The 28,000-nt window shown below is 42.3% G+C and overlaps 1 protein-coding gene across 5 annotated transcripts in view; it reads left to right on the forward strand.

Annotated features, from left to right (window-relative positions):
* TMEM132C (transmembrane protein 132C) overlaps positions 1-28,000 on the forward strand; it is a 292,182-nt gene that overhangs the window by 199,333 nt on the left and 64,849 nt on the right. For all 5 annotated transcript variants that reach the window (XM_039505825.1, XM_039505824.1, XM_039505828.1 and 2 more), the window contains one exon: positions 19,833-20,016. In XM_039505825.1, coding sequence (XP_039361759.1) covers positions 19,833-20,016 — 184 coding nt within the window. The remainder of the gene's footprint in view (positions 1-19,832; positions 20,017-28,000) is intronic.

Here is a 28,000-nt window from a genome sequence, read left to right on the forward strand (position 1 = left end):
GGAAGATCAGTATGATCTGTTCCATGGTCCTGCATTTAGCTTATCATAAGATACCGGCACTTTCTGGTGCCTGCAGTTTAGAGTTCCTTATGGGGGGATTTTCAAAAGAACTTGGTGTTGGAATTTGGCCTTACTCTGCTCCCACTGAAGTCAATGCTAGAGTCAGGCCAATATCGCCTGCTTTTGAAAATTCCACCTTTAGTGTCTATTCACGCCGAAGAGCATTTGGACTTTGGTAATTGGATTGTAAACTCTTTGGTGCAGGAGCCATCTTTTTGTTCTGTGTTTGTACAGCTCCTAGCACAGTGGGGTCCTGGTCCAGGACTGGGGCATCTAGGCATTATCACAGCGCACGTAATAATTAATCCTGGAATTCAGGTGGGAGCAGGGAAGCCACACAAAAAAAGGTTGCTGCCTGATTTTCCCGTCTTGCTGATTTGCAGTGATTTGCACATATGCCAAGCGAGTCCAAAGCACTATCAAATCAGGATGCTGTCCCTTGGGACATGTCTACAAAGGCACGAGACAGGCCCTCAAGCCCTATTCGGTGAACTGAAATTGCTGCTTCAGAGCTGGCTCTGCTACACAGGCAGAGGAGATGGTCATCTCTGGGAGCAGAACATTAACAATGTGTACTGGCAGGGTTGGATGTTTGGTGGTTGGCCTAGGACGTCCGAATATCCATAGAGCTTGCCCTAGCTTCCCTAGCCCAGACACTGATGCTAGAGAGAGTGCCTGAGGATAGAGGGGAGGTGGCAGTGAAACAGTGGCCGAACACCCATCGAAATCGATGGCAAAACTTCAGTTGACATGAGCAGGAGCAAGGTCGGGACATGCAACATCTTTTGGGGTTGTCACTGTACTGATTTTTCAGATGCATGGGAATAGTTAGCAGTATTAGCTCTACAGCTCCAGAAGCTTCACAAGATGTTGTCACAAATTTTAGAAGATGGATCGTGTACTGCACAGCACAATTTCTGCACTTAAATTAAAAAAAAAGAAGGCCACACACGGAGGGAATAATAATGTGATCGTGATCCGTCTCTTTTTCAGCTTTAGTCTGGAGGGGACGCTTCTTGCAGATCTTTTATTAAATGAGTCTAAGCATCTGTAGTTAATATAAAATCAAGGAATGCCACTGGAACATCCAAATTCGTTTTCTTCTCCATTTGTGCTGGTAATTTCATAAGACATACTGCCTTCATGACCTCCATCTCTCCCCTTTTATAACCTACTATCTCCGTGGTCTCTGCACGTGAGGTCTGCTGTATGCAACAGCATCGGTGTTCTTGTGTTTCCTTTGCCTCTAATCTGTCTATACCATGTTCAACCTTGTGTGTGTGTGTGTGTGGTATCCAGATTAGAGTAGCATGCAGTTCACACTGGCAAAAGTCTTACTGGTAATGATAAGAACTCTCTCTCTTGCCCACAATACAAACAGTAGTGGAATCAGTATTTTGTGCATTATCAGTGATAAGGGCAGTTAACAAGTATAGCTGGGTAGCAAGTCCACCTTGGATACAAGGAATGGGAACACACAGTGATGCTGGTGGTTTTCTGACTCTGGAACATAGTTTTGCCATGATGCCCTTATGTAAATGCCAGGCAGTGGACGCTGTTCACTTTTGAAGCAATGGAATTGGGTCATTACAACATTGAATGAGTTTAAAACGTTCCTTCTCATTGGTGGAGCATTTTGTTCCAGTCAAAGATAAAGAATGTTAGTTTTTCTCTGAATAAACTAGTGTCCGTTGGCTACGAGGGCCTATTGCAATGGAGAAGCAGTATGGCCTAGGGAATAGAGCACTGGACTGGGACTCGGAAGACCTAAGTTATATTCCTAGCTCTGCCACTGGCCTGCTGGGAGACCTTGGGCAAGTCACTTCCTCTCTCTCCATGCCTTAATTTCCCCATCTGTAGAATGGGGATAATGACTCTGACCTCCTTTGAGATTTACTAATGAAAAGTGCTGTAGAAGAGATAAGAATTATAATAATACATTAACCTGCAAAAACTAGTTATTCCTAGCCCTTATCTAAATCCTTAATGAGTTGGCATCCTGCTGCATATTAAATACTGCCATTTCTATGGGAATTTTTTCCCTTTTATGAAAAGAAAATATTGGACAAGTAAACGTGCAATAAGAGGTTTAACTCCCTGAGACACTCAAAGGCTTTGGAGAAATTCCCCCTATCAAAAAGGCAAATTCCAGAACCAAATAATGCTAAATGGATTAGAAACCACCACCTCCCCCAGGCTGAGCAGCCTCCTCTTGTAACCTAATCTGCCTATTCCCTTTCTCCCCTCCTGCAAATCCTATTTAAAGCCACTGAAGCATTTACTCAAATACTGTAAATTGGACTGCTGTTTATTTCAGCCATTGCTTGGATCAAAGGGAGGCGTGTGTGGTAGGAACCAGGATTCTAAATCATTTCCTGCTGGTGGAGAAAGCTTTTGTTTCCTCTGCAAGGATCTGTTTCTGGTGATTTAGCACCCCTGTTGTTTTAACGCTGAGTTAAAAGTTCAAAGAGCGGGTGGCTATAGAACTGGGCAGCATGTGCCAGATCCGTGGCTGGTGGAAATCCAGCCAGCTCCACTGAAATAAATTGGAGCTATGCCTGTTTACGTTAGTGAAGGATTTGTCTCCACACGTTTAAATAACCCCAGGGCTTGCTTTTCCTTCCTCGCCGTACTTGGGTGGGATGCAGTACAGTGACTCCTCACTTAACGTTGTACTTATGTTCCTGAAAAATGCGACTTTAAGTGAAACGATGTTAAGTGAATCCACATTCCCCAGAAGAATGAATATAAATAGTGGGGCGTTAGGTTTTTTTTTTTTTGCGGTACAGTACAGTACAGTACTATAGTTGGGAGGTGCCCCCGCCTTACCCCACACAGGCACAGCCCCCTGGCACTGGAGACAATGAGGCAGGCAAGGAGGCAGAAGGTGCTGTAGTCTAGGAGAAGCACGTTGTGCAGCAGCAGCAGTGGCACCGGGGTCGGGGGCTCAACCCTGGGCCCGCCCATGCCACCTCTTGCCCCAAGCCCCCACCCTTAACCCACCTCTTCATCCCCCCCCCCCGCATTACACCCCATGTCCTCACTCCTCCCCCCTCCCTCCTGCCCAACCCCCCCCCCCTGCCCTCCTGCTCATGCATTGGGAGGGCAGGAGAGGGAGGAGGGGGGAGGGAGCAAGGAGACGGTGCTGATGGTGCTGATGCAGGAGGGCGGCGGGGGGGGGGGGGGGGGGGGGTGGCTAGGGGGGGGGGCTGCCAGCTGTGCTGCAAGCGCAGCAGGCCAAACGACATTATATAGCGAAGCAGCACAGCTTTAAATGAGCATGTAAATTGATTGAGAGCCTAAGATAGAAACAAACAAAGCGAGAAGCGAGAGGGAGAGGGGAGTTAGTGATGCACTATGAAATGAGAATGAAGAATGTCAACAACTATGGGCAGCCACAGGGCCCAGGGGGGGGGCTAGCCTGGTGACCACTCCACTGCCAGCCGTCTCTGCTTTTTTTTTCATGGTGATGGCGTTAGAGGGAGGTGGAGGCAGCAGCCATCTGCTGGCTGACAGCTCAGTTCGGCGTCTGAGATCAGTAGAGACTTTGTTAAGAGAACACTCGCAAGGAGTAAATCACCCAAAATTAAATGTTGTTTAAAAATAAAGCAAACCCTTATGGCTGAAATTCACAGTGGTGCAGAGCATCTTCACTGTTTTAAGAGTGCAAGTGGGATGAGGTGCCTAGTGTGAGCTCTTTGAACAAAGATGGATTTCTCCTAAGGATTGGAATAAGAATGTAAGCAGGTGGCTTTCCCACTCTGCTCCTTACACCATAGTGAGCTGGCCAAACGTAATCCCTGGCTGGGGGTCGTTTAAACAAAAATGAAGCAAAGCATAAATCTGAGCCTAAACTTGGCTGTCATTAGCGTTTTTCCCTGCGGGACCCAGTCTGTCTTGCCCTTGTACCCTCTCACTCAAGCTAAATTTGGATTGCAGTTAATAGGTCCTACCTGGTCTGGCTGCCTAGGTGAGTCAGTAGAAATAAGCCTGCCCCAGCCATCAAGGAGGAAATCTGTCTCTGTACGCTGGGGCCTAGAACTTAACCCTTTGTTACATGGACTTGTGTAGGTCACCTGCACTAGAGTGAATCTCCTCCTATATGACTGCAAATAATTAAATTAAATTAATTCCATCACTTCAGCCCTTAAACAGCTTAACATAAAAACCATGCTGTTATCTGTGGAGACACCACAGAGGTGAGCTCGCAAGTTGTCTCTGTATGGTTGCAATTACTCTATGAAGTTGTTCCTGACTTACACCTGATTTATTCCTGGTTATAAGTCAGATCGGCACCAGGCCCATTGAACCTAATTCTGATCTCTAATTGCTTTTCCACCAGTCTAACTCTGAAGGTGTACACCAGTATAAAAATCCCGATGAATTCAGCCCCTCAGCCGCATGGTAGCGCATCAGATCCAAAAAAAAGTGAAACTGGATGAATCTGATTTCACTCTCCAACTGGAGTGAAGTGCAGAAAGTAAACAGCAGGAGTAACGACTATTACATTTGATCTAATGTGTTAGTAAGAAGGGAAGGATTGTTTTTAATACCATTTTCCCCTTCATCTTGATTGTGTTCCCTTAAAATGTAATTCATATAAACCATAATATCAAAACGTGTTTCAGATCAAGCAAGGCAAAAGAGGATAGAAAAAACACACAAAGAAGGTAGTAATGGTTACTTGGAAAAATCACAAGTGCCATATAATAGACTTAAAAAAAATTGCTCATCTGCCCTGGGCAGTGAGATGGCAGAGACTAATAAGGGGGTGGCGGAAAAATTTGCATTTCAGACTAATTTGTTTATTCCTTTTCTCAATAAGCTCATTTTGTCTAGGGAGTTTTCCGAGTAGCTCACAGAATAGTTGTCCTGCCTTCCCCAATCCCTCTCCACTCCACGTTTGTGAATTCAGGTTCAGATGAGAATGATGGGCTGTAAAATGAAAAGTCAGAATACATACATCCACATATCCAGCTGCCTGCCAATGGTCTGATCCAAAGCCATTGTAGCCAGTGAAAAACTTTCCATTGAGTTTATGGTACTTTGGATCAGACCCTGTTTGAGCAAATTTGCAAATCAGGCGCACTGACAAACCAGGCAAAGACATGTTCTAATGGTGACTCTGCAAAGACAAAACTTGCATGAACCAAACTGTTTAGAGGCATCATTCGAAAGTCATCCTTACTCAGAGTTTATCAGTAAACACTCCTGTCACTCGAGTAGGCACTCGCTTTTCTTTTGGGCCATTTAACATTAGAATGGTGTCTCCTTCATTTGTCTTCTTGAAATATTGAGGACACATTGCTCTTCTGGTGTCTGACAGTCAGACAGAAGCGTCTGAGCTCTGAAAACTGATGTCCACTATCGGCTTTTAGAAGATGTGTTTTAATTGCAGACACAAATGTTCAGTGGGAGCCCAATGAAATCTTTAAGGAGCAGCTGGAAACTTTTACAGACATTCAGCTTAGAGAAAGTTCCGCTGCTAGAGCAGAAATTTTCTGTATTTCTCTTCCCTTGTTCATTGTGCTCAGCAGTATGGCAGATGGAACTGCTAAGAAAGAGATCCTGCATGCAAAAATGCTGACTCCCAACAGGAAGTCTCCATCCTCCATTAGTGACAACGTAATTGTTTCTATGGTAATCAAGTATGATGTCAAAAGTAGAGAATGATGACAAGGGCTGGTCAGAAAATGTGGGGTTATTTCTGTTTAGAAAATGTAGCCCAGAACACACACACAATTTTGTTTTTGTTTTAGACAAAAAAAAATTCAACTTTTGACCAAAAAAATTGAAAACTTGAAAACCAAAAATTTTCAGACAAAATCTGAACTTTTTTTATGCTGAAAACCAAAAATTAAAGAGGGGAGCATTTGATTTTCTGATGAAAAATCAAAAATTTTCTAGGAAAGTTTCCACGAACATTTTCCCAAAAAAACCCCCAGATTTTCCATCCAAAAAAAAAGTGACTGAAATTTTCGACCAGCCTGAATAATGTTACAGCAGAGCCTAACATCAGGGCAGAGGAGTCCTTAGCAAACAAAGATATTACTTTCATGCCAATGTACCTGGAAACAACAAGGAAGAAAACTACAAACTATTCAGATGAGGCATACAAAGGCTGATGGAGCGGGGGATGCTGTAACATGCACAAATCCAAACTCCAGCTAGTCAGGATCATTTCAAACCCGTCACTCTTGACAGCATCCTTTTAAGTGACACCTTAAAAATGTTAATTGCATGTGTTAGGCACTTCAGCAGTGACAGCAGTGCCATTGAATGTCAAGGGGATATTGAGAAGGGGCTCCAGATAAAAGCTACCCTGCTTTCACTTTACTGTTCTCGGCAACTGCGAGAGCCACCTATCAATCCTACCACAAGATCTTATGTGGTCGCCTGCAGTGGTTACTGATTCAGCTGATAGTGCTGTTCCCTTTGGGTCTGTACCGAGCTAATGCACCGGTGTTGTGTTAGATGTTCAGGGTGCTGCTGGATGTGCTGTGGTTATACAAAATATAAAACTCAAGTTCTGTCCTTTTGGGGTCCTTAATCTTGTTGACCTTTTGTTTGGGGTGTTAACTGTTCTGTTCAGTTTCCAACTTGAGTGCTTACATTTTGCGCATTTCAATTCCCTGAGTAGTTTTGATCAGATATGTTGTTCTTCATTTCCTGTTCTAAACTGCTTTGTATACTTTGTGGTGTAGTCAGCAGAGTCTTCCATGTCTGCTTAAACCAGGCCAGGACTTTGAGCTGTTTTAATCTGGGAGCTACAGAGACCCCCTAGCAGCAACACTAAAGAATCTCTTTTATAAACCCTACAACTGGGTGAATAACAGATTTGTTTTTATTCACTGGCAATTCCTAAAAATTGCGGGGGAGAGGGATTATTTCAGATCAAATCAAAAATTAAACTTTTCAAATGTTCAGTGAGTCAGAAAAGGAGAGAGTGTATGTGTTTGCGTTAAACAAAACATTTTGTTTCCATTTCAGTTATTCTTAATTAAAAACAAACAAAATGCTGAAACAAAATATCATTTTGAATAGGAAAAACATTGAAACATTTCATTTTGAGAATGTTAGAACAAAACATTTCAGGCCTGGTGGGTTGTTTTTTTTTGTTTGTTTGTTTGTTTGTTTTTAGGGTTGTTGGTGGTGGTTTGTTTTTTCCAACCAAAGCAGTTGTGAAATGAGCTTGAATTCATGAAATGTTTTTCTCTGTCCAAATCAGCTTATTTTGAGGAGGGGGAAGTAATTTAGGTTGAAAAATTTCACTTAGCTCTAATTGCAACCAAACTTCACGTCTTCACTGTCATGAAGGACACTTCATGATGTTAATATCTGCTGCAGTTTCACCCAGGGGGCGACTGCATTTCAGCAGAGGTCGATATGATTCCTGGGTACAGTTGTCTGTCAATTTATGTTGTAGAGCACTTTGGCATGAAAGGTGCTATGTGAATCGTAAACTCAGCTCCCACTCTGCAGCACTGCTGTTGCCAGGAGGGGGTGATAAATAATGGCATCTGCCCCATACTTGCTGATGTTAAGGGGCATATGGGGCTAATTTAGTCCTTGCAAGATCATGCTGGTTTCTTATAGAAGCTTGCAGATAGGCTGTGGAGGAACTGGATGTTGTTGTTTTCCATTGGTAGTGATGACTTTTGGCCACAGTTACTCATGGGGGGACAGATTCTGCTCTCTGGTACACCAGCACAAATTCAGGGTGATGCCAATGAAGTCAATGGAATTACACTTGCATAAAACTGATGCACGAGGAATTGGGCCCACTGCACCCAATTCTCCTCTCCTATAGATCTTATACCAGTCCCCATCCACTAACGTACAACTTCCACTTGATTTACACCAGCATCACTGGGTTCCCTATTTGGCCCATTATCACTGCTGAGCCACCTCCTGATGGGACAGTAATTAACCCCAGTCACCTACTACTGTAGCTGCCTAATGAGTTGACGGTTACATGCCACGATACGGTGTTTGCAAGGAAAGAGCTTAAGCGAGGGCTGTCTGGTAAGGTCACATATTGTACAAGTATCGGTAAGGAGGAGAACAATTGAAGACATGGTCTGTGACTGGGGAAGTGAAAACACAGCTGCTGCAGTCTCCTTAGAGAATGTTTGTAGCATATTGATGGCTTGAGGACTGAAACTATTTTAACTCTGGGCTGTGCACAATATTATTCAGTTCTCTTTAGCCTTAGTCTGGGGGAGTCAACACAAACTTGGGTGATGAAATTTCAGCTGTTAAGCTGATTTCTCAAAGGATACAGCTCATTTCAGGATCTTTTACTCACCATGCAGGAAGCTTCAGAGACACCTAAAAAAAAGTGCTTCTGTTAAATTGGAGGTCCCACTGGACAGCTGCAGCCAGACAGATGTGGCATTGGTGCCTTTGATTGGAAAAATCCCTTTACCTCCCAACTGTACCTGCATTAGAAAAACAGAAGGCGCTGCAGCCACATTGGAGGTTTACCATATTTAGGAGAAGGCAGGGGACTTTTCTCCTCTAACAGGATGGTCAGTGTGGCTGAAAAATAACTTTCCTCAAGAAAAAATAAAGCAAAAACATTAGTTCAGTGCTGGTTTTATTTTCCTTCTGCATTTTTCCTGAATATTCAGCACTCTTGTATTTTTGTCTTTTAATATAGTCTTCTTAGAGGCAAAACTTTCTTTATGTTGGTTGCCTCTATGAAACACAACCGGTTCACCAACCTTAACGGCTTGACAGCTGCTTAACATTCCGGGTATGTCGCAAGCGACCAATTCAGCCACCCTGCTGCAGGATGTGACTGGTGTAGCCAAGCATTCCATGGATTTGGATGGACTGGCCAACAGCTGTACAGCAGGTGTCATGGAAAACCAGCCGTGAAAAAATTAAAGCCTGTAGAAACTGGGCTCTAAAGACATATAAGAGCTTGTTTTTTTTAAATGTTAGGAGTGCAACTCACATAAGTGATTTGTGCAGTTACCTGGTCTCTAATGCAATTGTGTGTCTAACTAGTTTAAAAATTTGACACCAATTGCTTTGATTTGAGCCCATAGGAGTCAGGTTCTGTGCACAGATAACAAAGTGATTGACATCCTAGCAATAATGCAGGCAGATGGCTGGCTGGTAGGAAATGTGCAGTGAGCCTACAACCCCTCCTCTAGATCAGCTTATTTTTATTGGCATTGTGGCAGACTGGGAGTGGGCTGCCCCATTGTCTGAACAACCCAGTGTTACTCGACTGGCAGTTGGAGAAACAGGCTGCTAATATCCACAGCAACTGAGACCATTGTGATAGAAACAGGAGCCAGTTTGAGGATTAATTGAATGATCAAGATCAAAACATTTGAGTATATTCCCCTGCCTCTGCCATTTGAATCCCTCAAAATGATGTCCAGCCAAATTTTCGAAGGCAGCCACTAGTTGTGGGTGTCTCCAGTTTTGGGTGCCCTGCTGGGGAAACTGAAGGTATCTCAAGTTGGGCACCCAAGAAATCACCGAATCATAGAAATGTAGAACTGGAAGGGACCTCGATAGGTGCCCTAGTCTGGTCCCCTGCACTAAACCATCACTGACAGGTGTTTGTCTGATTCTCCAATGATGGAGATTCTGCAACTCCCTAGGTAATTTTGTTCCAGTGCATAACCAACCTGACAGTTCGGAAGTTTTTCCTAATGTCTAAACTGCAATTTAAGCCCATTGTGTCTTGTCCTTGATGGTTAAGAAGAACAATTTATCACCTCTTCTTTATAACCACTTTTTATATACTTGAAGCCTGTTATCATGTCTCCCTTAAGTCTTCTCTTCTCCACACTAAACAACCACATTTTTTTCAATCTTTCCTCCGAGGTCATGTTTTCTAGAGCTTTAAACATTTTTGTTGTTCTCCTGTGAACTTTCTCCAATTTGTTCACATCTTTCATGAAGTGTGGTGCACAGAACTGGGTGCAATACTTCAGTCGAGTCCTTATCAAAGTTAAGTGGAAGAATTACTTCTTCTTTCTTGCTTATAAGACTCCTACTAGTACATCCCTTTTTTTGCAACAGTGTTATACTGTTGACTCATATTTAGTTTGTGATCCACTATAAACCCCAGATCCTTTTCTGCCGTACTCCTTCCTAGGCAGTCATTTCCCGTTTTGTATTTGTGCAATTTATTGTTCCTTCCTAAGATAAATACTTTGCATTTATCCTTATTGAATTTTATCCTATTTACTTCAGACCGTTTCTCTGGTTTGTCAAGATCATTTTAAATTCTAATCCTGTCCTCCAAAGTACTTGCAACCCCTGCTAGCTTGGTATCATCTGCAAACTTTATAAGTGTACTCTCCATGCTATTATCCAAATTATTAAAAAAGATATTGAATAGAACCAGACTCAGGACAAATCCCTGCCGGGCCCCACTCAATATGCCCTTCCACCTCGATTGTGAACCACTGATAATTACTCTGAGTACGGTTTTCCAGCCAGTTGTTCACCCACCTTATAGTAGATTGGTCTAGGCTACATTTCTCTAGCTTGTTTATGAGAAGGTCATGTCAGACAGTATCGAAAGCCTTTCTGAAGTCAAGATATATGGCATCTACTGCCACCTAAAATCTGTGGCCCACCTGTGGGCCTTACTACCCCAGACTTGAACACAGACTCAGAGAAGCCAGGACTCCATGAAGCTGTTAGAACATGTGATGCATTGTTCTGTACATTCCAGTCAATATCTTCCCTAAAAGAATGCTTTAAAATAGACACCTCAGAAGTTTGGGTCAGTAAGAGCAGACCTTTAAACTGCTTTTCAAATATACTATCCTATCGCTGAGCACAACGTTTTATCTGCTGCTCCCAAACCACTAAACTAAGCAATTAAAAGTGAGCTGAAAAGTATAATTTTGCATATTTAATACAATCTCTTCTTGCTGCTTTTAGCAGGGTGAAGCAGGCATATAATTTAGTACTGATGTTTGGAATATATCCAGTTTCTTTTTTTCTGATGACATTTTGAAAATGCAAAGTTTCTTGAAAGCAGGGCATTTGGAATGCAGCTCCTCTGAAAACTCCTGATCGAGGTCTCTTTTATAGTGATCTCCCTTGGAAGATTTTTACCGCTTAAACGGTTATCTCCTAAAAAGGAAAATATTGCTTGCCTACAGTAGCCATGGAGGGATTTCAGTTCTGAATGCATACTAAATAGTAAACCCACTTCTCAAAGGAAGGAGAAGATGATGAATCACAGAGAGAGTTTATTTCTTGAGAAATATTATTTGTATTACAGCAGCACACGATGGCACTGTGGGAAATCAGGGTCTGGTTGAAGTAGGCACTGAGTGAGTCAGGGTAAGAGACGGCGCCTGCCCCACAAAGTTTACAATCTGCATAGTGAAAACAGACGAAGTGCGGGACAAAACCTCAATGTATGGAGAGGGAAGGGGGTACAGAGGGCCAGATTTGTAAATGTATTTAGGTGCTGAACACCCATTGAAATGCATAAGAGTTAAATACCTTTTACAAATCTGGCCCTGAGCGATTTAGGGCCAGAGTCTCTCTGCTATTCCAGCCACTCTGTGCATTGTGAGTGGCACAAAGTGGTTGAATCTGGCCAGCTGAGAAGTCTCATGGCATAATGGAGCTCTCAGCTGGCATGATGTAGCACACCCACTCCTATGCTGACTGCCCTTCCCCCACTCTGGCACAGGGGGCCTTTGGTGCACAGGGCAGAGTTCGCCTGCACTCTACCAATTCTCAGCTGCCATGTGGTTCCATAGGAGCCATTGCCAGCTGAGGGAGATGAACCATGAAAATCAGGAAGATGTGTCTTACACCCTGCTGGCCCTCCAGAGGGCCCCCTCTTGCACTGAGCAGATTTCAGCATAGCAGAGAACACGGGGCTAAGGGACAGACTTGTAATGGTGTCTCAATTCTTAAAGATGCAGACAGCCTAGTGGGATCTTCAGAAGCAGATAGGCATCTAACTCCCCTTGGTTTTGATAGGAGTTAGACCTCTAGGTGCTTGTGAAAATCCACTATGCACCTATCTACATCTTTAGTCACAAAAATACCTTTAAAACTCTAGCCCTAAGTGACTTGGCGAAGATCACTCAAGGAGTCTTTGGTAGCTCTGGGAACTGAAACTGAGATTTCCTGAGTCCCAGTCCAGGCCATGTTTTATATTGCAATCTGAGATTTAAAGGAACAGATCCTGATGAGCTAATCGAATTGACCTTTATCTAAACAGTGCTCTGAATTCAATTAAAAGCCTATAGTGTCTGTTTAAAAATATATACTCTTATATATGTGGTTAGGTGTTTCTCAAGTTGTACATTAGATATTTTCCTTTAAAGAGCTTCATACGTTCTTAAGACTGTAGTTTCTCGTGAAAGTGTGGCCTCCCAAATCTGTTAATTGTCCAACTAGCTTATCCATTTCTTTCTGTCATTCAGGATTTTAGGATTTAACAAATAACCTAATATTGTAAGGTAAGAACTTAACAGCCCTTCTTGTCTCCAGTAGCTGGTATGCTTTTAATTATTACATGCGCTCCATAGCTCTGCATGGGGATTACCTTTCTCACATGTCTTCTGAAAGAAATTGGTATTAAGCGCTTGTACTTCCTTTGCTGGTATACTCATGCAAAGAAGAACTAGGTGGTTCAGGGAATAGATAATGGTTTATGGAGCCCTTCTCTGGTTCAAAGGCAGCCTGGGTTGATAGTGGTATATCTTTGTTATTATTCGATGGCCTATGTGAAAGTGAATTGATATGTCTCAGTCCAGTTCCTAGTGGAAAGCAGTCCATGTAAATATTGCCTCACCATTAAACCCATGGCTGGTAACATACAACGTCTGATCTTGATCTCACTTCCACCAAAATCAATAAGTTTATAGCAGTGTAATTGCTCATGATTTACGCTGATGTCAGGTCAGGGTGGGTCCATTGTATGGAACTCAGCTATCTGATATGGCCAAGAAAAGCAGCCGATAGAAGAAAACAATTAGTTTTTCCACATCCAGTGTTGTTACATGGTCTATTTGTAACTGGCTAGAGAATTTGTAACAGTAATTGGTCAAACTCTGCCCTCACATCCCAGCGTAAATGCAGAGTAGTGCTATTGACTTCAGTGGAGTAACTGTCCTTAAATGGGTGTAATTGAGAGCACAATTTGGCCCCCAGATAGATCGTGTTTGGCCTTTCGGGGGAAAGGCAGGTCTCCTCTTTCTGAGCTGGTTGTGCTTTAGTCGTCTTAACCTCAAATATATTTAATGTCATGGGAAAAATCTATTAAATGTGCCAGTCTATTAAACCTCCGTTCAAGTGTTGGTCCGATCAATAGAAGGTGTTTGTTATCTAAATGAGCAATAGAAAGCGAGTCACTTAACCACCCTTCTCATGAGCTTCGCTTGGCTGGATTTTTGCAGTTCAACATGAGGATAGGGCAGCATCAGGCTGGGCTGCCTCAGGAGCCGACCAGGCACTACGTTGTGACTTACAGGCTACGTCTGCCCTGGGCTGTGGGGGTGTGATTCCCAGCCTGATTAGACGTACCCGCAGCCAGGGCCGGTGCAACCATTTAGGCGATAGGGCACTGGGATTTGGGGGGCACCATTTTCTTCGGCAGCGACCGCAGCGGCCGGATCTTCGGCCACCCCGGTCGCTGCCGGCATTTAGTTAAGCAGCCACGGCGTGCTCGGGGAGGAGGCAGGGCAGGGGTGAGCTGTTTCACTTCTTCCGCCTCCCAGGCTTGCAGTGCCAATCAGCTTAGGCGCCGCAAGCCTGGGAGGCGGGAGAAGTGAAGCAGCGATGGCGTGCTCGGGGTGCTCGTGCGCGGAGCAGGGGTGAGCTGGGGCGGGGTGGGTGCCTCAGGGCAGAGGGTGGGGGTGGGGAGCTGCCGCGGGGGGGCGCCTCAGGGCGGAGGGGGGAAGCTGCCACGGAGGGGGGGGCACCTCAGGGCAGGGGCACGGGGGGGGGAGCGCAAGGTGGAAGTTTCGCCTAGGGCGCGAAACATCCTTGCACCGGCCCTGCCCGCAGCGCCATGTTAAACATAGCAGTGAGGTCATGGTAGCACAGGCATGCAGCAGCACTTGCTAGCAGCCCCAAATATATATCTCCAGGCAGGCTTGTACTTGGCGCAGCTAGCTGCTCCTGGGGTGTCAGACCAAGACACTACCACAATCTAGCCCATTTTGAGAGTGTGGTAGCACTGGACAGAACTAATGGAGCAGAGCAGGAAGCAGTTTTCTCATCCCACCAGAATTTGAGATTTCAGACCTTTTTTCTCATCCCAAAACAGCACGAAAAATCAATCTCAAACATTTTTGCAAACTGACCATCCCAAAAAAAAAAATTGTGCATTGGGTCAGTTGAAACATTTTGGTTTGGTAATTTCAAAGCGTTTTGTTTTTTGATCTGACCTTCTAAAAACTTTTTTTTTAGTGTAAATTAACTCAAATTTCAAATAAGTCATTTTGAGTTAAAAACAATCCAAAATTTTCCTTTTGAAAATGTTGAAACAGGATGTTTTGACAATTTTGAAACTTTTTTCAAAACTCTTTTGAATGGGGAAAATTCATCAATACCAGTCCTTTCCTGAGAATTGTTTCACTTACAACAAATTGACAATTTCTGATGAAAAAACTTTTTGATGGAAAATTCCTCTAAGAACAACTCATTTATGAGAAGAGAAGATTTCTCACTTTTCCATTCCTTAAAGAAAGAAAAGGTTTTATTTCAGGCACAGATTGTTGTCTCTTACGTCCAGGATAAGGAACGTAGAACTAAACAAAGGAGCTTCCATCTTCATCTCTTGAGGAAAATGGTACTTTAAGGAATTTTCCACAGATGTACTAACCCCTTGTAAACAATGAGTCTAGCTGGCTGGTTTGCCAAGAGGCATTTCACTGTCAAGCCGGACAGTCTGGTAGAGGGAATACGTGTCAGCTGCAATCTCTGCACTCTGGCCCTGTGGAGTTTGCTTAAAGTCAGTGTCAGAGCAGTGAATAATCTAATATTTTAGCATGAGTCTCTCACACTACATACAGCATTGCCAACTCGAACAATCTGATCAAAAGTGTCGCAATTTTTGTTGTTCTTAAAGTCCCCGCTTTTGAAGTCATGTGATTACATGAAAATCTCAGCTTTCATTTAAAGAAAAAAAATGATCTTGTCTGTAGAGTAAAGCTGAAAAATGTAACTATAAAGGTTAAAAAAGCAGAAGGCAAATAAAAAAAAGACCCAACATTTATTTTATTTTCTATATTTCCTTATTTTTAAAATAATCTCATGCTTTTGCAGCCCCTGACTCATGATTTCTGAGGCTCAAAACAAATTCCACACCTGAAAACAACCGGTTCTGAGAAAGTGCCCTCGGTTTTTCACGTCAAGAGCAGAAGAGATTTCACTTCATAACACAAAGGATTTATGTCTTTTAAATGGTGTATTTCCATTTAAGTAATGACCCTAGCAGTGTTATTTTAATGAAAGTGTCAAAATAAACAGCATGAGAGATGCAAATGAGGCACGATTGTTGGCTTTAGTGTTTAATTATACATAATTTTTTCCTCTCTGTTTTCTTCTGCTCTTTTTGAGGCTCTTTCAGAGGTTTCCGAGCATTATTTTCAGAAACCAATTGACGGGGCTTTTCTATTAGCATGCACTTTTGTTGCCTGATCATTTCTGGGACTGGTTCTGTCACTCTTAGCAAGCTACTCTGTATTACTCAGTATATTGTGGAGTCATTGAAATTGTGTAGTGTAAGGTGCTACTCAACATGAGTTAAGGTGGAAAAATCAGGTCTTTTATGTTGCTGAAGGATATTCACTGGATTTCTTATATGATTTAGCAAGTGTGACTCTGCATTAAGATGTCACTGTCAAATCAGATAGCACTGGAGAGCAAAGGGATTACTAAATTAGGTTTTCAGTAGTTCAAAAAATCCTTTGGTTCTTCTGGGATTTTCAGTAAAAATATATTTGAGCTAAAGATGGGTATTTTTTTTTTTTTTTTTAGTCCAGGGTTCTTTAAATTTATCTTTGAGGGTCACTGCAGTAAATCAGAACTATTGATTTAGCAGGTAGCAGTTGTTAGAATCACTCATTTAAGAGTCAAAATTCCTGCGTTACTCGAAGCAATAACTCCACACTTTGAAAATCACTCATCAGGGACTGCCAGTTCATGCTTGTAGACAGGCATTCAACAAAGATTTCAGTTTCTTTATGGATCTTACGTCAGCTGAGTTCTCTACCCTGGCAGACAAATGTGTTGCCTCTCTTGCCCTACTTACTTATTATCTGACTTATCCGGCCCACTGCTCTGTAACAGCCTCTCCAGCATTGTGCTGGCCTCCAGTGCTGCTGTCTTCAGTTGGACCCTGGCTATGCTTGGCCGGAGCAGGCTGTTAAACCAGGCCACACTTGATATTTTATCTATTGCTTGACCTTTCCAGCGAAGCTGAAGCTGAAGCTGCTATGGACTCCTCGCTCCAATGGTGTCATTCAGAACATGGACCCACCCCCGCCAGCAACAGGGCTGTCTCTGGGTCACGTTTACATAGCATGTTGCTTTCAACTCCCTGGTCTGCAGAGGGATTTCTTCTGCCCATCAGAACTAAACAGCTACTGATTTGAGCAGTATTATTTCTCTACACTAGATAGACTCCAGCTAAGGGGGAATATTTCTCAAAGCAGCAGCGGTTTGGTTGATTTAATATACGGTTCCTAATGAATGGTCAATGAGATGCCTAAAGAATATTTCAAACCCAAGAATCCTAGTTATCGTACATCACTTGCTAATTGAATTCACTTCACCAGAGACTCAAAAATCAGCTTTTGGTCCATAATGAATATGATGTGCTGAATTGTATGGCAGAGTTTCTCCTGAGTCTTTTCCTTCTCTTCGCCTTTTATGTGTTTTTAATTATTCTTATAGAAACAAACCAGTTCTCCAGCTCCTAAAATCTTGTTTCTCAGTGGCACATACAGCCTGGTTCCTCCTGCCTGTCAGGGGATAGAGACTTAGCACTAAGACTAGACCACCACTAAATTATTAACCCCACCACCATCAAGGTGGATCAGCTGCTCTGGCCAGTGAGCTCTGGATATGGCACAGTGTCTTCACCCATTCCCTTCTCCTCCCACTCTGCCTAAACATTACCCATCCACTCCAGAGAGAGAATATAATTTGGTGCTTACTCCTGTGCACCCCGACCCAAGGTCTGGGTAGCCTGCATAGTGCTGCAAAGGGACTTCTTACTGTCTTGTCCAAGTTACAATCAAGCCCTGAATGATTGATGTATTTACCACTCTGAATGAATGCATGGAGTGAACTGGTCCAGAGGAATTCTCACTCCAACCAAATCAGACTCCTACTCCCACCCCTGAGCACTTCTTTAGAAGCTCCCCCTGCAACAAGCTGCATTTGCAATCACACTGTGCTGGGTACATTAGAAAAGTTTTATAATTACTTGCTGTTCTGGCTGCTGAGCAGTTCTAAATGCCAGACATTAAGGAATTGCTGTTTCAGTCAGTGAGCAAGCTCTGAACGTTAAACGTGTTTCACGAGGTTTTCTTTTTTTTCCCAGCCATTACACATCTTGGAAGGCTTTTTTTTTAATTCAAGTGGCCGCTTTCCCAGCTGTTGATCATCTCTGTCTCTCCTATATGAAAGAGAAAAAGGAAACCGATGATGATGATGCGGTATGAAGGTTTTATCGGCGTCAGTTTGAGATGGGTCTGTTGCTCACCCGTGGAGGAGCTATAAGTGAATTACGCAGATCAACCCAAGCAAGTGCCAATAAAACCTTTCTACTGTACCACATGTATTCCAGGATACAGTATGCCACACATTTTACAGACAAAAATATTTTAGCAATGTTTTAGAGTGCTGCTAAAAATGCAGTTTTTTATATCCTACCACCACTGAAGCCAGGCACCTGTGCGTGACTCCAAGGGATAGGGAAATGATAATCGGAGACTTTCAAAGCTCCTTAATGAGAAGTGGTGTTCAAATCTCAGGGGTGTTTTTGCAAATTTCAGCTGTAAGTGATGTATCTTAGAAATCTCTACACATTACCTAGAATATCTCTAATAAACAGATTATTGGATTTTAAAGCTCATTATCTAGAGGCCATTTAAGACTAGAAGTAAGTGCTGTAATTTCCATTGGAAACATGTGACCCATCCCTTTCCAGTTGCACTGGACAAGATGGCCCAGTGGTTAGCAAGGGACTTGGGAAAGTTTAGGTTCAGTTCCTTGCTCTACCACAGACTTCCTATGTGATCTTGGGCAAGTCAGTCAGCATTGCTGTGCCTCAGTTTCCCATCCGTGACATTGGGATAATAGCACTTCCCATGTGAGCATGAATACATGAAAGATTGTGAGGTGCTCAGATACTACAGAATGGAGACTATTGAAGTACCTTAGATTCCAGATCACCCCTGTCCAAAAGTCCCTGATTACACCATTTGGCTGGCTGGACCTTTTTGTTGTGGTATTTAATACTGCATATTTTACATCTGCTCACAGGCTATTTAAAGAGGTCTTCAGCCTTCTGATCAGGGCAGCTCTCCTGTTGTATATTGTGACTCAGTGCAGTTCTGAAGTTGTGCTAGAATTTTTTCTCTATGGAACACACCTGAAAACTCTGGGATTGTCAGTCATATGTACAAGCTTTGTCAGTTTCTAAGCATCAGACCTAGAAATGGTGAGAATAATACCTTCCCAGGTACCATTAATCTAAGGCATAATGGTGTCTTTAACAGCTACATGAACTCAGTAGCTCAGATGATCCAGGTGTCTTTGCGTATAATCATGCCTTCAAATAAATTACAAGTTCAATCCAATATGTTTTCCTTTTGGGGTGTTCCACAAGTGCATAAACCAGAGTTATCACAGTTGCCTTGTATTTATAAGCAATACGATTTATTTAGTAGGAACTCTTCAAATGGGAATGAGCTGACCTTGAGTTATGAACTGCTCCACCTATACATCCATCACATTATCCCACGAAATCACTATCTCAAAAATGCATGAAAGAAAGTATACCCACGTCATACAAGTGTCTCTGTTTCTCTCTTTCAAGCGAGGAAGCTTTTATACTAAGTAAAGGCATTTAAAACATTAGCTAGTATGAAGACTTTTCTGACTAAGCCGTCCAAAGGATAATCCACCATTGAAACAATGATTTGGATGGAAAGGGTTTTACTTTTAAAATAATCATACAAGCTACTGTCACAAAGCGTAACTTAAAGAATAAAAAATGGCTTAAATAACCTCTTGAATCTTCCTGTTTAACCATATTAGGTCTTTTCTTGTCTCATGTTGACTCCATGTCTCAGTTAATGACTTTAAATTGAGTTTCGTTGTGAACAATTCATATAGTTATAATGATTCACTTTGAGATAGATAACATTGGGTTTGGCTCTGTTCTCACCTGCACCAGTTTGACTGGAATATCTTCATCTACTTCATTGTTGATACTCCTGGCTATACTAATGTACAAAATAAGAGAATCAGACTCACTGTTGGGATCGAATCACATTTGCAGAATTATAAAAATACACGGTTGAGTAAACATCTTTGCTTATATCGTACACCTCATCCTGGATCAAAGTAAAGTGAGGAACTCTACCTCACTATTCTTAACCTTGGTGGGAAGCACATTTTGAATAATTCTTGTTTGCAAAAGGTTTGTTGTATAAATACCTACATTTTCCAGTAGTTAATATGATTCATTTGCCCTCCTAAATCACTATAATATCTCTTCCCTTTCCCTCTTTTCATCTTTCCAGAAGTAACAGTTTATTCAGTGAAGTTGTGCAGATGAACTTTGAAATAGCCAGTTTCAGCAGTCTTTCCGGAACGCAGCCAATCACGTGGCAGGTGGAATACCCTCGGAAGGGGACAACGGACATAGCCCTCTCTGAAATCTTCATCTGCCAGAAGGACCTGGTAGGAATAGTTCCACTAGCAATGGTAAGAGATTCTCTGGAAAGCATGGTGCTCTGTCCCATCTTTAAATGACTGTCATTCTGTGAAGGTACAAAGCAGCCTTTGAGACTGATCGGCAAAGAGGTGGTCTCTGCCCACTAGATAATCAGGGAAGAATTCTTTTCTGCGATCAGCATGGCACTACTCCGCCTTGGTATAATAATACTCTCCCTATGTGTTGGAATCTCTGTTGATGTCAGTTGGCTATCCTTTTTTTTTATAGGAGCAATAAGCACTTGCCAGAATCACACATGCGTTTCATTGTGCAGGCAAATCATGCAATTTAGACTAACTGCCCACACACACACACACAAAAGATGCTGCCCCTTTAAAAAAAAAAATCCGGTCCTTACCTTTTAAACCTTGAGTTCCCCTGTTTTAAACTGTTCTTTCACAGTTCCCTCTAGACTACCAGTTGGTAACAGAGGGCAAAATATACTTGCTGGTCGCTTTTTAATTTTTCCATTAAGTGCTATAGGGTTTGATCATAAGAACGGCCATACTGGGTCAGACCAAAGGTCCATTTAGCCCAGTATCCTGTCTTCCGACAGTGCCCCAGAGGGAATGTGCAGAATAGGCAATCATCAAGTGATCCATTCCTTGTCGCTCATTCCCAGCTTCCGGCAAACAGAGGCTAGGGACACTGACAACTCTTGGGGGCACTTACCACCTACAACTCCTGTTAAGAAATGGGAGTTGAAAGTGCTCAGTATTTAGCAGGATGAAGCCTAGACTTATTAGCTGGCTGTTCCCTAGCACCATAAAGCCAGGGGCGGCTCTAGGTATTGTGCCGCCCCAAGCACAGCAGGGAGGCTGCCTTTGGTGGTTTGCCTGTGGGAGGTCCCCGGTCCCGTGGATTCGGCGGCATGCCTGCGGGAGGTCCGCCGAAGCCACGGGACCAGCAGACCCTCTGCAGGCGTGCCGCCGAAGGCAACCTGCCTGCCGCCCTCACGGCGACCAGCAGAGCGCCCCCCGTGGCTTGCTGCCCCAAGCACACGCTTGGCGTGCTGGTGCCTGCAGCCGCCCCTGCATAAAGCACTCTGGTTTTAGGGAGAGAACAGAAAGTATCTGTAAAAGAAAGAAAAGTCCCTTGGTCTGTTTGGAAAATCCTTGGAAAAGAGTCTATTCTGAACAAATTCTGCTTGAATAGCCTACCTTTTGTGGGGGATTTTTTCCTCTTGTTAATTGGAAAAAAAAAAAAAAAAAAGTCCTGCTCCCATTGAAGTCAATGTGTGTGTGTAAACTCCTCGAGCTGGAGCAGTCCCAATGATATTTAGGCGAAAACAGGATGTTTCCCAAAATTAAAGGACCAGTGCAGACTTTAATACTGAAAGATACATTCCGTTGATGGTTTTTATTAGTGAAATTCTGGCCCTCTTTTATTTATTATATTGTTACATGTTTTTTCCTTTTATCTGGTAATATTGTCATCTGCTAGATAACTGGGGAAGAGTTATTTTTTGCGATTAGTACGGCAGTCCTCAACTTATCCGCTATGTCAGTGGAACTCCTGCCGATATCCTTGGGAGATTTACTCCCATAGATCCTGCTCCAAAGTTCATTGAAGTCAGTAGAGAGTTGTGTGCTTCAGAACTGGGCTGAGAGAGAAATGTTGCCTTCGATTACCTGTAGAGCTAAATATGGCAATAAATATTACGTCCTCAGTCCTGTAAAGACTTAAGCACATACTTAAGGTCAGATTCTGGCCTTAGGGAGATTCATTCAATACTTCCAATGAAGCTACATATGTCTATCTTCTGGCAGAATTTACCACCTCTTCCCCTTCTATTTTTTAAAGAATCCGTTGGCTCTGGCTCTGTAATTCATGCCTGATCTATTTTTATACATAGTCACTAAGGCAAGATACAGATGGACGTGCACATGTCTCTGAGAGATTAAAATGCATCCTTTTATGTTGGTTTCTCTAGCAGCCTGAGTCCCAATTTAGTGAAACCTGGGGTGCACAGGGAATACGGGATGAAGCCCTGGATGTACCAATGGCAGTACCGGCGAGCGTTATGATTTTTGCAAGGGATTTAAAAGACAAAATTATACCTTAAAACCCTTCACTTTGCAAAGGTTCCTTGTGTGTGTCCGTTTCTCTGGTGTACCTTGTGATAACACTTGGCAGCAGCCATAACACATTGTGCTAATAGAATCTAACTGGATGAGATGCCAATGCAAAATTGGCTTTGCTGGCGGGATATTAGTAGATAAAGGGAATTTTCACAGTTTTCTGTTAGCTAACACTGCAGCTCCAGCCAGGATACTTTCTTCATTTAAACGTTAATCTCCAGCAGAGCTGATTACCTGGCAATTCTCTTGTTCAGAAGTAAAGAGAGAGACAAAAAGAGAGAGTGTGATGCTGTGTCTGCTGAGAAGTTGTACTTCACTGTCCCTCTCAGCAACAAACTGTAAAGCACGTACCCATCTCCCGCATAAAACCTAGGTCCTGGTGTTTTATGGCAAGTATTTTTCTTCAATAATTTGGAGGAAAAAATACTACAAGTAAATAGACCAGATCGATTTCAACATGAATTGTGTCCAGATAGCAAAACTGCTTCTTTCAGAATGATGTCGTTGGAGAAGGGAACTTTAAGAAGGAATCTTTGCAGTTACAAACACAGGCAATGGGGGCCAGTGGTTCGGGCACCACTCTGGGTTCTTGTCCTGACTCTGTGACTGGCCTGCTGTGTGAGCTAGGAAAATCTGTACCTCTGTTTCCCCTCCCACCCTTTTTCTGTCTCGTCTGTTTAGATTATAAGGGCTGGGACTGTATCTTACTATGTGTTTCTACAGTGCCTAGCCCAATCTCATTTGAGGCCTCTAGGCACAACCATAATAAAGGTAATACAAACAGTTACAGTTATTTTTAAAGGTGATTACCAGGTAGAGTAAAATAATATAAAATATATACATGGATTAACAAGAGATGTTAAAAAACGTGTGTCTATCTGTAGATGTATCTCTAGAGAGAAACTTAATGTGAGGACAGTCCCATCCATTAGCTGGGTAAAATTTGTGTTCCAGCTCTCTAGAGCAGCAAGTGGATTATGTTGGCATAAGATAACGGACAACAACATAAAAAACACTAGATGCAAGGAAGGCGGAAGGAAAAATAAATATCAGGAAGCTGGAAACAAGAAATCTTTTGTTGGGATAAATATAACCCCAGGATCACAGAAGTGGAGTGTCTCTCACGTGAGCTGTTCAAATGCTAGACTAAAACTTACAAAGCTGACAAGATCACACATTCATATTACCCTCTTTCTAATGATCTTAAAAATAGGAGAGACATGGGGAAAAGAAGAATTGAGTTTTTTAGGGATTAGAGCAGTTCAGCTCTGGTATAATGGAACAGAAGAGATTAAGGAATTGACATTGTCAGAAAGAACTGAACCTACAATATCAACATAGCCATGTAGGTCAGGGTTCAGTGCAACAGGTGGCCACCACCATAATCCATCGTGTGATTATTCCATTTAGGATGAGGCACAGGGTGTGTGAGGGTAATAGGCATTCCTGGCAAACTGCAAACAGGCTAGAAGTTCTGGCAACCTCGCTCCCCAAATTACTTTCCATACCTTGAGAGAGCTGAGGACAATCCAGAATGACCCATTGCTAACAGGAAACAATGCAACCCAGCTCTTCTGTAGCACTTGCCATCCATTGATCTCAAAGTGCTTTACAGAGGAGGTCAGTACCACCATCCCCATTGTACAGATGGGGAAATGGAAGCACAGGGAGGTGAAGCGACTTGCCCCTGATCACCCAGTGGATGTTGACAAGTGACTCTGAGCCGCTCAGTGTCCCCATTTTTGATACAGCTCTTCCTTGCCGAAATTCTGCTTTCAGTTCCATGAGTATCACCATTGATTTCATTGGGATTTCTCCACATGAACACTGGTATAACGGAGACAAAAATGGGTCACTTATTGATGGTTTTTTAAAGATCTGGTTGAATTTTTCTTTTTAAAAAAAGGTTGATGAAAAGTAGACTTCTTTTTTTACCTTTTTTTTTTTTAACTTTTCTGTTGCAGCTCTTAGGTTTTTCAATAAAAAATTCAAAAGCAGAAAAAAATCTTGGGTTTTGAAAATCGAAAAAGTTTGGCTTTTGATTTTCAAAAAAATGAATTTTTTTGTTTTTTAATATAGAAAAACAAAAATCTGTATTAAAAAATAGAAATAAATTATTTTTTCCACAGAAAGTACTTATCACCTTCCAACCAGCTGTATTTTTTTCATGGTTTTTACCCTCAGTCATCAAGAATGTTTACTAAATGATTAACACTGGGGGCATTGTATCAAAAGGCATCCCCAATCAGCCTTTGCACTACCAAAAGCTTAAATCTGCTACTTGGAAAATAACTTGTCATTGTGCTTCAGTATCAGTGCACTCTAAGACATTCATTTTTCATTCTGGGACATGTGATGTTGACGAGGATGTATGTGCCTCTCACTCAAAGTGTAAGATAAGAAACAGTGGGGATAGGTTTCCATCATGGTGCAGGAAGGGTAGTGAAAGCCTTATAAAATTCATTAGACAATAGGGTGTGTGAGAAAGAGAGAGAAGAGAAAAAGATTTCCCCTGTCACAATAAAAAATGTGCACCACAATTTACAGAAAAGAGCGATCTTGCAAAGATTTAACTCTCTACTATAGAACTGATGTCTGAGAAGAGTTGTGTTCTGTTTAAGCAGTTCTGCTTTGATATTGCTTATTCCTGGATCAATTAGAAAAGTGCCTTCATAGGAGCTTGATTAATTGTCTGCTAAGCTGCTTTTGAAAACCTCTTCTATTAATCACAACTTACCTTAGAGCTTGCCAATTAAGGTGTACTGAGTTGCTCAGCTTACTTTCCACAGCCTCCTCAAATTTCTATCCTATCATGAGCAAATGCAGCCGGCTGTATTGATTTTTGCCACCTAATGAGATAAAAAACAAAACTCCAACTCGTTCACTTTTGTGGTGCACGCACGCACATACACACACACACAAACACACAATCTCATTTCATTATGAAGCCTCAACATTTATGTGCAGTTCAACACCAAGCCAAGAGATAGAAGCTTGTACAAGAGACTATTCATGGGACAGCTCCAGTTGATTAAACAGTTGTATTTAAGAAGCATTTCTCCTACTAAGAAGTCACTGTGGACAGGTCCATCAGCAGAACCATGCACGTGTTGACTGCTCAGTTGATACCCAAACCAATAAAGCAACATCAGCATTATAGTAGACCTCTTTCCTGTAGGATAGTTTACCAGTTCTTGTAGAAAATTCACCTTGAAGTCACAGAAAGGCCAGTGCAAGACTTCTTGAACCCCATGCAAGTGGCACAGAAGAGTTGCAGCTAAGAAAGCAGCCCATAAAATAGAATAGTGGCAATGGAGCACCCTGACTTTGAATCACGGAGATGAAATCCTTCTCTATACTTCACCTGCATAAAATCCAGCTATTCAAAGTGGTGAAGGCACCAGCTGGATGTCAGAAGCACTGGGTTCTATGCTGGCTCTGCTCCAGGCTCCTTGTGTCACCTTGGGCAGTTGTGTAACTTTTGTCCTTTACATATTTCCATCTGTAAAATGGGGATGATACCAAACACACAGTGGGTCCATGTGTGTTTGTAATGTGGGATGGGATGTGCTATGCATATGCGGAGATTTATTATATTTTTCTATTTTGATTTATTTTTGCTGCTTCGGGTAGGATTTGAGTGACACTGATACCCGGTGTATCCTTCCCTTTGTTTAATAGCATCCTGTAAGCCACTGGTTAACTCCAGTTCAGAGGAACATGCTTTTGTGTCACATAGATGGTATGTGTGCATGACAAATCAGCCTCTGGGTAGCAGTAATGCATAAATGAGATTCTTTTTTGCTTAGCATTACTCAGTATAGCTCCATACCTACTGTAAGTGTGTTCCATGATCCTACATTGTTTCATTGAGAAAGACCTGCGTTTGCCTTTGTAATTGAGTATATGGTAGGTTGTGGAATCCCCATCATTGGAGGTTTTTAAGAACAGCTTGGACAAACACCCTTCAGGGATGATCTGGGGTTACTTAGTTCCACCTCAGCACAGGGGGCTGGACTAGATGAGCTCTCTAGCTCTCTTCCAGCCCTACATTGCTATGATTCTGTAGTGAAGGCTCTCTCATGAGAGCGAGTGGCCATACATTCAGAATGCAGAGCTGTGAACCGTAGCCCAATCTAAAAACATGCTTTGCAATTTTCATGCATGTTTAACTTTTTTCATCAGAAAGCAAAGGTCATCAGGAATCTGTAGCCCACAAATTAAATGAATTTATCCCCAGGTTGGTCTCTAGTGGATAATAGTCTCATCACAAAGGAGCCACACAAACTTATAGGGTGACCAGACAGCAAGTGGGGGGTAATAGGTGCCTATATAAGAAAAAGCCTCAAATATCAGGACTGTCTCTATAAAATAGGGACATCTGGTCACCCTACAAACCTATGACTTCACACTGTGAGGTCCTCCCTCCTTTCATCGATCTCCAAGCCAAGGTAACAGATGCAGAAGGACGTCTCCTTCCTGATAGCCACAAAGAAATGAATGAAGAAGATATGAGGAGCCACACAGTTCAGGAGTTCTTCAGGATATCTGAAGATATCTAAACAAATTGGTTTTCTAATTTGCTGCGTACAAATGAACCAACAAATATGTGCCATGCTGAACTTTTCTTCCACTGAACAAATATTTTCCCAGTTGAGTGAAATGATGAATGAGGCAAAACATACATTTCGATTTGAAGGAAATATAGTTGATGTAAAAAATTATCTTGGCTATTTTGTAACAGGATATGTATTTTTAAAGTAAAATTATGTTGTAACTGGAACTGGGTAAATTAAATAAGAAGGGCCAAATTCTGTAACCTACCCATCCCACCTTTGTACTGACAGTGTGGGTTGAACTTGGGACCTCCAGTAGTAAAAACTCCTGAGCTTTTTACCAGTTAAACTACAAAGGTAAGTCCTGTAGGAGAGAGCAGTAACAGGTTTAAGAGTCTATCATATGATCCTGTCAACAGAGAGGGACTAAATTGAGGTTAAGACCCACATCACTTGCAGATAGGGTGACCAGATGTCCTGATTTTATAGGGACAGTCCCGATTTTTGGGTCTTGTTCTTATATTGGTTCCTATTACCCCCCCACCCTCTCTCAATTTTTCACATTTGCTGTCTGGTCACCGTATTTACAGACCTGAAACCCCATTGAAAGCAGTGGCATTGCATTGGTTTAAGTGAGGCAAGAATTTGTTTGCTTACTCTTTAGATTTACACTGATACAATTTCCACTAAAGACAGTAGCATTGCTCTAATTTTATACCAGAGTAACTGAGACCAGATTCTGACCCAAAGGATCTGCTTGTGAATTGTCCATGTCAAATACAGCGTTGAAAGCTGTTTCAGTTAAAGAAGCTGTCCACTGTCAGTCACTGTTGATTTGGTCCGTTTGTTCAAAGCAGGGTCCTTTGTTACCTGCCCTACAGAAAACAAAAGCAACAAAAGGATGACGTGTGTGCATTGATCCCAAATTGATCAGAAGCCACAGACAGAAATGAAAAGAATTCAAAATGGCTCAATTTGACTGTGTCTTTGTTAATGTATCCTGTCCGTTAGAGCCAGTCATTGAACTTTTGCCTCTGGCCTGTGTTTTCTTTCTCTTTAGTACCGTCATATTCAGTTCCCCCTTTTGAAGGGAATAAGGATGGATCAATAAAGCTAACCCAGATGGTTGGGCTTCATTTTTCCACTGGATCAGGTTGCATGTCATGTTCCATGTAGCACAACAGTATATGATTTTCCTTTTTTCTTCCACCCCATCTCCTAACAGCCTCTATTGAATGGATTACTTTGGGATTTTCTAAGAGCCAAGGAGAGATGGGGTCAGCAGGCTTCCAGATGTGTAGAGTATTCTATGTGTAAAGTGTGCTATTTAGGGAACT

Source organism: Mauremys reevesii, linkage group 18, assembly GCF_016161935.1.
Source record: "Mauremys reevesii isolate NIE-2019 linkage group 18, ASM1616193v1, whole genome shotgun sequence".
Classification (NCBI taxonomy): Eukaryota; Metazoa; Chordata; order Testudines; family Geoemydidae; genus Mauremys; species Mauremys reevesii.